This window comes from Cervus elaphus, chromosome 30, assembly GCF_910594005.1.
Source record: "Cervus elaphus chromosome 30, mCerEla1.1, whole genome shotgun sequence".
Lineage (NCBI taxonomy): Eukaryota > Metazoa > Chordata > Mammalia > Artiodactyla > Cervidae > Cervus > Cervus elaphus.
Window position 1 is genome coordinate 34377486 of NC_057844.1, and position 13176 is coordinate 34390661.

Consider the following 13176-nt stretch of genomic DNA (forward strand, 5'->3'; position numbering starts at 1 on the left):
TCTTTCTACCCACCCTGCCCGTCGAGTTCAGATGAGTTTTCTCCTGTGAGGCAAACCAAGTGATGTCTGAATTGTTCCCCAGGAAGGAGAACAACAGAGGAGAGAAAATGGCCAGGTTAAGTACAGTTCAGTTCAGTTCAGTCGCTCAGTCGTGTCTGATTCTTTGCGACCCCATGAATCGCAGCACACCAGGCCTCCCTGTCCATCACCAACTCCCAGAGTTTACTCAAACTCATGTCCATCGAGTCGGTGATGCCATCCAGCCATCTCATCTTCTGTCATCCCCTTCTCCTCCTGCCCCCAATCAGGGTCTTTTCCAGTGAGTCAGCTCTTCGCATGAGGTGGCCAAAGTATTGAAGTTTCAGCTTCAGCATCAGTCCTTCCAATGAACACCCAGGACTCATCTGCTTTAGGATGGACTGGTTGGCTCTCCTTGCAGTCCAAGGGACTCCCAAGAGTCTTCACCAATACCACAGTTGAAAAGCATCAATTCTTTGGCGCTCAGCTTTCTTCACAGTCCAACTCTCACATCCATACATGACCACTGGAAAAACCATAGCCTTGACTAGACGGACCTTTGTTGGCAAAGTAATGTCTCTGCTTTTTAATATGCCATCTAGGTTGATCATAACTTTCCTTCCAAGGAGTAAGCGTCTTTTAATTTCATGGCTGCAATCACTATCTGCAGTGATTTTGGAGCCCCCCAAAATAAAGTCAGACACTGTTTCCACTGTTTCCCCATCTATTTCCCATGAAGTGATGGGACCAGATGCCATGATCTTAGTTTTCTGAATGTTGAGCTTTAAGCCAACTTTTTCACTCTTCTCTTTCACTTTCATCAAGAGGCTTTTTAGTTCCTCTTCACTTTATGCCATAAGGGTGGTGTCATCTACATATCTGAGGTTATTGATATTTCTCCTGGCAATGTTGATTTCAGCTTGTGCTTCTTCCAGCCCAGCGTTTCTCATGATGTACTCTGCATAGAAGTTAAATAAGCAGGGTGACAATATACAGCCTTGACGTACTCCTTTCCCTATTTGGAACCAGTCTGTTGCTCCATGTCCAGTTCTAACTGTTGCTTCCTGACTTGCATACAGGTTTCTCAAGAGGCAGGTCAGGTGGTCTTGTATTCTCATCTCTTTCAGAATTTTCCACAGTTTATTGTGATCCACACAATCAAAGGCTTTGGCATAGTCAATAAAGCAGAAATAGATGTTTTTCTGGAACTCTCTTGCTTTTTCGATGATCCTTGGTTAGGTACAATGATAACTAATTATAAAAAGTGGAGAAAAGCATGAGTTGACTTGATTGGACTTTTTATGCCTTTTTAAACTATTTTGAAATTTACTCAAATTATTGCTTCATTTGATTTTATTTTCATACCTTAATTTCTTACTAATGTAATATGGTCACTTCACAAGGTAGGAAAGAGAATGACATTAAATCAGGGTAGCTATCCAATGAGCCAGGCCAGAATCTTCTTCAGTAGAATGATGTCATCATTTAAGCTGTTAACAAGGGAGTCCTGAAGCGCAAACTCATAACCACCCGTGTACATTTTTCATGTGGAAAAATCCAAAGAATCCAGTCCTTAAAAGCTTGATATATAGGCTGATATGTATATATATATTTATATAAAACATCTTGTTCTACAAAAGAATAACCCAAATTATACAACAGGCCACCTATCCGTGAAGCACATTAGAAGGAGCCAGGGTTTGGTGAGGGAGGAGCTATTTTGAAAAACATACTCTGAGGTTTTAAAAATTCCCAGTTCTGCTGTCAGTGAGAAAGCATGAAAAAATACTACAGACCGCAGGGCAATTGATCAGGGCCTACAACAAGAATATAAATCTAGAGATAAGAGTGGGGATTAAGAATTTACAAAATAAGGTACTTGGTGGCGAGAAGCCCAAGATGCCCCGTTTTTCCTTTTGTGGAGAACACATAGAGGCCCTTGGGGGAGCTGGGTCCAACTCTGAAGGGGTGTGGCCTGGCCGCCCCCAGGGGTCCCGCCCCCACTGCAGGGTTGCCCTTGTGCTCTTCGGGTCCGTGGAGAAGGGCGCACCGGGGCAGGTCCAACTCAGCCCGCCCTGAGCCGAGGGTGCTCTGCGGGGTGGGCTCGCGGCCCGGACAACCCGCCCTGCCTTCTGCAAACCCCCAAGACCTCTGGGGGAAGCCTCCCGAGAACCGGGGCTTCTCCCAAACCCCAGCCGCGCGCCCCCTGTCCTGGTGCGCCGCGCTGGAGGGCCTGCGGTCCTGCGCGGGATGCTGCGCGCCGGCGGGGAGGGAGGGGTTGCGTGCGCTCCCCCAACCGTCGCCCCCTCCCCGCCAGGCTTTCCTCGAGGGAACGTTCCCCACAGTTTCAAGGCTGGTGTGTCCACTGGGAGAGGCTTGTGTCCAGAGGCCCCCGCCCCTGAAGCCCCTCGCTTTCAAGGAGCGGCTGCCATAACCCCTCGGGGCCATTTTTCCCTCCGCAACTTCCCGTTCTCCCGGCTGATTTTGGCCCTGGGTGTACTGATATCTCAGTACACCCAGGGGATCTCAGACCCGGAGATCTTCTTGTGTAGGTGCTCGTTTTCTTTTCCCCACTTAGGAACTAGTGTCGGTTCTAGAAGCCAGCTTACCTAGCCTCCTTATGAGGTCGATGAGCTTAATATTATCCGGAAATGATGCGGGACTTGCCACTAGGAGATAAAGAGTGGCTTTTCAGGACGTGAGCAGGGTGCCCGAAACCTTGTCGAGCTATTTTCACTTCGCCCTTGGGTCAGGAGACACCTCATTTGTATGGCTGCATAGAGCACAGTTACATGCTGCCGTGCATGACGTGGGTATACACAGGTGCCCTGTGATAAGAGGGGCCCTGGGGTGTAGGCTGGCGGGTCCCAGGAAGCCAGACGCCGAGCTCACAGAACCCCCCGGCAGGTGTCCGGGCCCGGAAAGCCACGGCAGCGCCCAAGGAGGTGAGTGTAACCACAGGGTCGCAGATCCCGTCCAGGGAGTCCCAGATTCTCCCAGGAAAGCCACACCAAAGCTGAGATTGAAGGCTGAGTGGGACTTAGGTGGAGTCTGTTGTTGGAGGTGTGTTTATTCTAGGCCAGGAAGCAGCCTATACAGAGGGCGGGGGCAGGAGGAGAGCCTGCTTGGGAAGCCCAGGGTCAGGTCACCCCTCAGAAGCTTTCTTAACCCAACCACATGGTAACCCAACCAAAGGGAAGTGTCCCCATGCAGGTGGTGCCTGCTCCTGCCCAGGGCTCGCTTGGGATGGCTAGGGGGTGGGAGGGTTGACACAGCACCCACCACTGTTCTCATGGGTGGGTCGTGTCCTTACCGGGAGTCGGGGCATGGCTACAGCCGGGCTGTGGCAGCTGTGGTCATTACTGCGGTCATGGAGCTTGTCCGGCTCCATAAGCAAATGAAATGTAAATATGAGGCTCAGAAGAGACTCACGTTTAAGAAAATTGAGCTCTTGATAAAGATGAATTGCTAAAAAATTATTTCAGTCAGGTAAGAATTGAGAGCGTAAAATGTCGAAAAACCAGGAACTCTGAGCTCAGACTGCTTCTGGTTATCACTTAAAAGCATCCAGAACTGGCCATCACAGTTGACACATCGTGGTCTCACATGCATAATACCCGTCCCGTGATCACATAGCGGGGAGACCTCTGGTCCTCGGGGATGACACCGATGAGGCAGCCGCACCTTTGTATGTAGAAGTTGAAGAGTTCCGGGCGTGATGTGGGGGTACTGTGTCTGACGTGGGCCTTTCAGGCAGCTTGGCCACACTTGTTGGCTGTAGCGGGGTGAGCTGCGGGTCTGTACCGGGGATCAGACCACGGCGGGTGGGAGGGAACGGCCTGCTCAGGGCCTTCCCCAGGGTCCCTCCTGGGAGAGCCAGGAGCCACAGGAGGGTTTTAAGTGGTTTGCTTTGCATTCAGTGACTTACTAGCTAGATTGTGGATCTGCTTGGGGACAGAGCAGACAACCAGTGGACAGAGCCCTTAACCAGGAACATGATGGTTCTCTTGGAAAAACAAAGACCTGAAAGTCCAGCCATTGTCTGGATATTAGGGGGCACACCCCCCTGCACCCGGGTGAAGGGGAGCGTAGGAGAAAAGCACAAGGGTGCAGGGCTCGGGTCCGTTCCAGGCCTTGGAGCTGGAGGACCTGGTGGGACAGCTAGGTGGAGATCTCATCACCCCGCCTGCTCTATGTGGTCTGATGAGGACGGAGGCCCAGGCTCGAGGGGAGATCGGGTAGGAGTGGTCCACACATGGCTGACTGTTCTCCAGGCCGGTGAGGGAGAGGTACCAGCAGGGTGTGTGTGGAGTGAGAAGAGGGGCAGCACTGGGGGGCCCGTGAAGGAAAGGAAATCCACAGTGAAGATAGAAATGGAATGGCCAGACGGGTGAGTGGTGTCCAGTTGTCCAAGGATGCTGAGCCCCAGCGAGGCAGTGCTTACCGTGTCATCTGTGGTAAGGGTCAAGTTGAGTGCTCTGAGCCATCTCCATGGATCCAGCGGCAGTTAGGAACTTGCTGGGTGTTTTTTTTGTGTGTGGTTGGGCTGGGTCTTCGTTGCTGTGCAGGCTGTTCTTACGGTGTGTGGGCTTCTCATTGTGGTGGCTTTTCTTGTTGCAGCTCCCAGGCTCTAGAGCACAGGCTCAATAGTTGTGGCCTTCAGGCCTAGTTACTCCGTGGTGTGTGGGATCTTCCAGGATCAGGGATCGAATCCATGTCCCCTGCATTGGCAGGTGGGTTCTTTACCACCAAGCCACCAGGGAAGCCCACGATCTGGTTAGTTTTGAGAAAAACAGTTTCAGTTCAGTGCGAGGGCAGAGCCAGGATGCACAGAGGGTGTCTGCAAGGTTGTGGGGAAAAGTCTACACCTTGTGTATGAGTGTGGAGGGGTTCTAGCTGTTTGGTTTATCCGTGTTGGTTTTCTAATTTGATAGCTGAAAATTTCCGGTAAGTGTTAGGACTAATTAAAAACTATTTGTTTTGCTACTATATTAAAAATTATCTTGGCTTTATGTTACCATATGTGAAAGTTCATTAATAGGACCATATCAATGTTTATTAAATATTTTTGAAATAGTCATGTTAAGTATACACCAGAAAGTTCCATTCCTTGGTTTAGAGTTCTGATGTAATGCCCCAACATTGAGAAAGTGGGGGCAATTTAATCATTAGTCGCTCAGTCATGTCCAGCTCTGTGCGATCCCATGGACTATAGCCTGACAGGTTCCTCTATCCATGGGATTCTCCAGACAAAAATACTGGAGTGGGTAGCCATTCCCTTTTCCAGGGGATCTTCCCAACCTAGGGATTGAACTGGGGTCCTCTTGCATTGCAGGCAGATTCTTTATCGCCTAAACCACAAGGGAAGCTCTGATTTTTTTTTAATCAAATAAATTTTAAGAAATTACTGGCTCAGCAGTAAAGAATCTGCCTGCAATGCAGGAGACATGGGTTTGATCCCTGGGTCTCAAAGATCCCCTGGAGAAGAAAATGGCAACCCACTCCACTATTGTTGCCTGGGAAATCCCATGGACAGAGGAGTCTGGTAGGTGACAGTCCATGGGGTTGCAAAAAGTTGGACAGGACTCAGCAACTAAACAACAGCAACAATAAATTACTGAGTCATATATTTTGAAAAGTCTTGTTGTGAAGTTAATAAATTTGTTAAGACTCTTTAGATTAATTTTTTATGTGGTCAAAACAAAAAAAATAGGTTTTTTCCCTTTTGCCTTAGTTTTTTGTTGTTGATGATCCTATTTATAATTCTGGCATTGTTCTATTCTAGTAATTGTTATGAACGTTGATTTTCTTATGAACTGGCATTTGGGTCAACAAAACAGAGTTGAGTCCCAGTCCCTCATTGACCTTGACAAGTCATTTCACACCCCAGTCTTAATGTTTTCGTCTATCAGTAGGAAATATTACTATAGTCCGCAGATGTGTGAGAATGATCTGGTATGCTCTAAGTTTGCAGTAAAGAGAAGCAGTCATTATTCTGGTGACAAGGTAGTGATGGGTTGTATTTGCAGCCAGAGTTCTGAGTTACTAACTCAGCATCAGTAACCAGCAGTTTAACTGTTGACAGGTCATTTAATCTAATGTGTACAGACAGCCCTAGGAGTTACCCAGGAGTCAATGTGTGACAGTGTTCTGTTTAATTATTATCCAAATGTCAGTTAAATCCATCTAAAAGGCAGACACTCAGGTTATTAGGGGGGAAAAAAGGTAACTCGACCGAATGTTTTCTTTTGACTCTCTTGACCAAATTTCAGGCCTCATCAGAAATTTCCCAGAGTATGTCCTAGAAATGCCTAAACTTTTTGTTGAAAGAAGAAAAGAAGAGCAATAGCAGGTGCTGAAGGGTGTGTGATGCCTTGAGTTTACTTTAGCCGCACCAGAAAACCTTGTCTGATCTCTTATTCTCTGGATAACCTCTGTCTGCATCTGCTTTCCTAGAGTTTTCTCTCAGTGAGGAATCAGAGAGAAAATACAAAGTCGTCTGGTCCTTGCTCAGCACCATTGGAGAGGGTGATTGTAGCGGAGCTCTAGGGAGGCTGGTTGAAAGGTGGGGACGGTGGAGCCCTGACGGTCATGCGTGGATGGGGCTGGGTCGGGCTCTCTGCTGTCCCCATCCCATTTCAGGCTCTCCTGCCTGGGATCACAGGCACTGGTTGTTTTTATTTGTGAACCAAGATGATTCTGTTCTGTTCACTTGCCTGAAGAATCAAGATGATTCTGTTCTTTTTGCCTGAAGACGCTGACACTGTCCTGGCTAAATTCTCTCCCTGCTGACTGCACTGTGAGAACATGTGGATGTCTGGATTTAGAACCAGGACAGGGTGCCACCTGTAGGAGCCAGTCCTGCAGATGTAGACGTCAGGCCCTTAGACCACAGGCCTGCAAGTCTGAGACAGGTGTCAGCTCCAGCAGCCTTGGCTGCTGTCTCAGCCTTATCGTTGCCCAGAATCAAGAGTTTTTTTTTTTTTTTTTAAAGAAAGATGGTGTTCTTCCTGTCTCAGAAAAACATCATGAAGTGTTTTTTTTTTTTTTAACGTATTTCCATCAAACTCTTGAAATTCTCATCTTTCTAACCTTTAAAACATTCTCAGTTCTAACACATGTATCTGTTCCAATCGTTCTGAAGTACAGAGTTTAAAAAGTTTTCAAAATACCATGCATCTAATGCCAAGTCTCAGGAACTGGATTGTAAAAAGAAAAGAATAGGGAACTATATTCAATACCCTTTAATAGATGGTAATGGGAAAGAAGGTGAAAAAGAGTATATTTATTTGTATGTGTATAGCTAATCACTGTGCCATATGCTTGAGGCTAACACAATGTTGTGAGTCATCTGTACGTCTATAAAATAATTTTTTTTAAAAGAGAAGGAAAAGAAAGACTATTAAAAGTCAAGTGGAGGAGCGCAAAAGAGATAAACGTGAAGCAAACCACCACCAAGCCAAGCACCTGGCCTGCATGCCTGTCCCTGTCTTGTGGATGAGCAATCTGAGGCTTAAAAACTTTAAGGCCGTGCTTTTTCTTGCTCAGCTAAGTGAGACTTAAGTCATAAGACAGTGAAGCCGGCGATCAGAGCAGATCAGACAGACCCCAAAGCCCACGTTGCTCCCGTCCCACTCACTGTCTCCCAGGTGCTATGTTTTCCAGCGTCTGTTTATGTGCACAGAAGTTGTTTATGTGCACAGAAGTTCACCCGTATGTCCGTTTTTAAGGCCTTGCCTAATAATTGCCTTTGATTAAAACAAAGACAAAAGTGAAGTTCCTCCATTTTCTGTTTTGCTCTTGTTATGTTTGAAATGTGTCCCAGGCCTTGAAGGCTGGAAACCCCACGTGGTTGTTTACAGAAGATGGGACAGGTCTCGGTCGTCACCGTTGAGACGGCAGCTTGTCTTTTAAAGGGAGAGTTTTGGATCTGTTTCTGAATTAGCCTACAGGTTGTAGTAGGAGCCCGGGAGGACCAGTGTCTTTGGGGTGTTTTTGGAGCGGGGTGGCGTTCACCGAGGCAGTGAGAGCGCATCTTCTGTCAGTTAGGGTGGGCAGGCCCCCGGCACCTCCAGTGGAAAAGCAGCCGCTTTGAAGACCCACGTCTTAGCCTCTGCCTTCGGTTCTCACTACCCCTTGTTGTCAGCTGCGCTCGTTTCCCGTGTGTTGGAGTGACGGGCCTGCCCTCTGTGGTCAGGAGTCTGGCTGCTGAGCAGTGTTTCAGGAAGACCTGCGTGGGGCCTGCCTTGCTCTCTGCCAGCAGGCAGCTGACCAAAGCGGGGTCTGTGGTTGGTTGTACGACCGTGTGGGCTAGAAAACGTTTTGTGTTGTGTTGTGTTGAGGGTCTCTGTTCTGTGTTCTGCTTCTCTCAAAAACGGCGTAACTGTGGCCTGTAAGATTAGTGCTAATGTCTGTCCGTAATCCATTCAGAATACAGGGACCCCTCTGGACACTCCATTATTTATGCTAATAGACAAGGGTACTGTGGGTCTGAGTTGTTACTGGTTAGTCGCTCAGTCATGTCTGACTCTCTGTGACCCCATGGACTGTAGCCTGCTAGGCTCCTCTGTCCATGGGATTCTCCAGGCAAGAATACTGGAGTGGGTTGCCATGCCCTCCCGACCCAGGATTGAACCTGGTTCTCCTGGGTCTCCTGCACTGGCTGGAGGGTTCTTTACTGCTGAGCCACAAGGAAGCCCGTGAGTCTGAGTAACTCATGGTAGATGAAGCTGATCACTTCCTGTTCAGAAATCACCCCCATCCCAGCTTTAGGGTATCAGCAGTGAGGGCAGCGACTGGGTGGACTCAGAGTCCTTGTTGTGTTCCTCGTGACTCTGGGTGCTTGCCGGGGGTCTGGGCTGCAGCTCAGTCCGGCGGGGGCAGGAGCCGCCTCGGTTGTGACGCGTCCCAGCCTGCAGCTCACTCTCTGAAGCTGGCAGTAGTGCTGGTCGGGGCACAGCATGCCTGTCGTTTGCCTCCTACCACCCTGTGGCTGTCCTGCAGGTCTTGGTGGTGGGGTGGTACCCAATCCTGGGGTGGGGGAGGTTCTAGAATATTCCCAGGTTAAGGGAGTCTCTGCGCCATGCAGGGAGCTACAGCTTTGGTGAAGCAGCAGCTGGGAACGTTGGTTGCTGAGCAGATGGCCCATGCTGGTGACCTTTCCGTTCCAAATCGTAAGGTGGCCATGTAAGAAGACCTGAACCATTTTGTACTTAAGGAGATGCCGGTAACTCTAAGCTAAGTGCAGCCTTAACGACCACCTGGTCATCTCAAGAGCCGGTCCTGGAGGGTAAAGGGATGAATGCTGGTTTAGTCAGAGGCTCCACCACTAACTTACCCCCTCCTTTTCCAGACTGTGTGCATGGGTGTAGCTGTGTGTGGGTCTTAGGGCCACTCTGCCAAAAATAGCCTTAGTTCCTTCTATATCTGTAGAGTAAACATGATCATAACATCCTGTGTGATTCCAACTTTTATTTTATCCTCTCTGACTTCCAAATATTTGATATTAATGTACAGTTGGGGTTTTTCTGCTCTCCAGTGGGACTCAACCCTTTTCTTAATTCTTTCTACCAGTAGTCAAGGTTAGTGACATCCTAGTCCCAACCCTGTAGCAGCATCTTAACCAAGGAGTATAGACTATTCCCAGGGGTGGGGGTTGGGGGTAGAGCATGGAGGAGATCAAGACTTCTTTCAGCTGTGCTTGAGATGTTTGTTGCAATATTCTTATTGATCTGGTTAATATAGACTCTAGTCACTAAAGAATTTTTTAAATCTTAAAGTCAAACTGCCTGTGCAGGTTCTTCCAAAAATATCTGAGAAGTGTTGTTGGTTCATCTTCCTTTAAGGAAATGCCTCATTTAATGCAGTTTTTGTTTGTTTATTTACTTTTTTTCCTTCTTTTTATCTTTATGTTTGTTTTGAGTGTGTGCTCAATAAAGTAAGTTTACTCAGCGAATGCCTTTGGTTTAAAATCCTAAGATCCCAAGGACCTTAATCTCCCTGACCCCATCTCTGGATTTAGAAAAAGTTCTTGGGAAAGAAGCTGCTCAGGGAGAGTGAAAGTGAGCCGTGGACCCAAGTTAAGACAGTGCCAAGGAAATGCAGCCAAGAGAGGGTTTTGTTTTGTTTTGTTTTTTTTTTGAAACCTTGCAATTTTAACAACAACAACAACAAAAATTATTTTTTTAAGAAAATGAAAGCACTCTGGATTTCCTTTGCCTCCTGCTGGATTTCAGTCTCCGTTAGAAAGTGTGCTCATCAGAATGAGTCCCTGCATTTCCCTGCTTTGTGTCTCAGCATTCAGCGTTTCACTTCTTCATTAAAACCAGGTCCACCCTTGCGTTCCATGGGCTTCACTCATTTCTGAATTAACACTTCTCAGACCTGAGTCAGGCTCTGATTCCACGGGCCAGGATGGGGCCCCAAGGGTTCACTTCCCACCAGCTCCCCGATCACCCTGTGCTGCTGGACCACAGCCTTTGGGGTGGTAGTACATGTTACTGTGAAACGAGGGTTTTGTGGCCTTATGGGACATTCTGTGTTAAACAAGGTGACACGGGTGTCGTAATCTGGACTTGGAGCCTATGGGAAGCAACCTTACCTCATAGACAGTGAGCTGCTCTGAGAAGCAACCTCGAGGAGTCTTTTGAGTCCCTCCTGCAATGAAGCGCTGCCTTGATTAAGGACATATACACTCCTAGTGAATGACTGTCTTTTAATCATTTTTAAAAATTTGACTCTTTTAATTCATTTTTAAAAAGTATTTGCAAGGGGGTACTTCCCTAGTGGTCCAGTGGCTAAGACTCCGAGCTCCCAATACAGGGAGCTGGGGTTCAATCCCTGGTCAGGGAACCAGATCCCCCATATAGACCAGACCTGGCACAGACAAATAAAAAAAATATTTAAAAATATATATATTTGCATGGGATGGATTTGAATCCAGTCTAGTTTTGTGAGTGTAGTGTGTGTGCTCATATGTGTGCAAGTTTTGCCTCTTTGTAGTTTATTGAAGCCTTAGCTGGATTTAAGAGTGGGATGCCCTGAGTCAGTAGAAACAGCCACAGATAATTAAGGATAAGAAAAGCCTCTGGGGAAGCATGTGGTCAGGGTGGGTGTCTTAGCTGACATTGCAGCTCTGCCCATTGACCCCTCCTGCTATGAAGTCTGGGAACCGGCCAGTGATTACAGACTCAGGTTGTGAGAGCAGCTACAGTCCTGTTTATTAATCCCCACATGTTCTCAGGAACCTGGGAGCACTGTGGGAGGCTGGCTGTCCCCACTGTGCAGACCAGACACGAGCCCCTGAAGGTCTGAGCTGGTGGAGTGAGATGGGGGGTCCGCCACCCCAGAGCCTGCCCACATGGGCTCAGTTTTCAGCCATTTATTGGGGGACGACCACATGATCACTACTCTGCGCGTGTCGTCTCCTTGCTCGTGAAGGTAAAAAGTTAGCATCTTCCTGTCCTGAGGAAATGGAAGGAAGCCGTTTGTTAGTAGGTGTCGTTTCACAATAGGACTTGCTCACTGTAGACAACTGGGAAAAAAACAAAAATGAGAGAGGAAATAAGTGGCCCGCGTCCTCTAGAGAGAGCCTCTTCAAAGAAAGAACAATTTTCTGCACTACAGAGAACAGGTACTTTATACAGTAAAAGATATGCATATGCTTTTTATATAGAAGGCACACATATTCACACATATACATACACATTTTTTAAACAAAATCTCTCTTAAAGTGAGTTCACAGATTTACAGTTAATATAAATGTGATGTCAAAGCTGAAGGTTTTGGCACACCAGAGCGTGGAATCCCAACTACAGTTTGAACCTAGTGACCTCTGTGCTTCTTCCCCCGTGAAATAGGTCCTTTTTTTTTTTTCCTGAGCCCTTTTATTTCTTTTTTATTTGGAGCATTGTTGATTTATAATGTTGTGTTGATTTCTGCTGTACAGGAAAGTGACTCAGTTATACGTATTACTATATACATTCTTTTTCATACTCTCTTCCATTGTGGTCTGTCACAGGATGTTGAATGTAGTTCCCCGTGCTCTGCAGTAGGACTTGCTGTCTATCCGTCCTATGTGTGATAGCTCACATCTTGCAAACTCTCTGGGGGTCAGGCTTCTGGGTTATAATGAAAAGCAGCAGGCGCCTTGCTGTCACTGGCATCGGAGGCTCCGGGGGCTCCTGATAGGTTTCTGGCCGGCCGTCTGGTCTGAGTTTAGACTTCCCTCCCCGCCGTCCTGTCTGGGCTGCAAGCTCAGCCGCCCGCGGGCGCTGTGAGCTGTGAGGCTCTGGCTAGGCGGGCAGAGGCGTCAGCAGTGAATAAGCGCTTTCTGCGTTTCCGCAGCCAGAGCCTGTGTGATCCTCTGCGATGCTCAGTCACCCCACAGCCCTGCTTTGAACGCGGCTGTTTCCCAAACACGAGGATGGTGGCGAGGGGGGAAATGGGAAGATTCTGGAGTCTGGAGAGCCTTCACCCGGGTATGTGTGCAGACTGGCCGTGTTGCTGAATCCTCTCTCTGTTCTTGCAAGTTGCAGGGCTCTGTCTGCTGCCTCTTGTCAGGTTGTGTGTGTGTCTGTGTGTGTGTCTGAGCCAGTCTTTTGTCCGGACCTGGGGTCCTGAGGGCAGTTGTAGCTGTTGTTGTTCTTCAGTCACTCAGTGATGTCTGACTTTTTGTGACATGGACTGCAGCATGCCAGGCTTCCCTATTCTTCACTATCTCCCAGAGTTTGCTCAAACTCATTTCAAAAGTTCTAGCTGTGGACCCAGTAAATCAGAGGCTGGTTTGAGTTATGCAGCCGTTGGTATGAAATAGAAAATAGCAAGAGTCAAAGGTGGATTGTTCTTTATGAGTTATGGATCTGGTTCTTGTTGTGCTAGGCTTTGCTTCTGTTACATGAAACTTCTTTATTCAGAGGATTGTTGTTGGGGTCCATAACGGGTGTTCCTTGCTAATTTGGTGTGTGTGAGGTTTAACGGTGTGAATTGATTTTGGAAAAATAGTCAACTGTTTGCAAAAAGTGTTACTACCCAGGACTTGGTTATTGTTTGCAGCTTTATTCCATCGTTGCTTTTCAGTGTTTTTGTGAGTGTTGTCACTAGACTAGTTCCTAGGTGAACTAGAAAGGTGGTTCTCTCACACTAGGAGGTTATCACCTG

At 47.7% G+C, this 13176-nt stretch overlaps 1 protein-coding gene across 4 annotated transcripts in view; it reads left to right on the forward strand.

Moving 5' to 3' along the window:
* The window catches only part of SPATA13 (spermatogenesis associated 13), a 107655-nt gene that overhangs the window by 69825 nt on the left and 24654 nt on the right, over positions 1-13176 (forward strand). The window contains exon 1 of one of the 4 annotated variants that reach the window (XM_043891709.1): positions 12041-12497. The exons of the other annotated variants lie outside the window; for them this stretch is intronic. Within the exon in view, the coding sequence (XP_043747644.1) occupies positions 12443-12497 (55 nt within the window). The 5' untranslated portion in view covers positions 12041-12442. Of the gene's footprint in view, positions 1-12040; positions 12498-13176 lie in introns of those variants that run through there. 4 annotated transcript variants of the gene reach the window in all.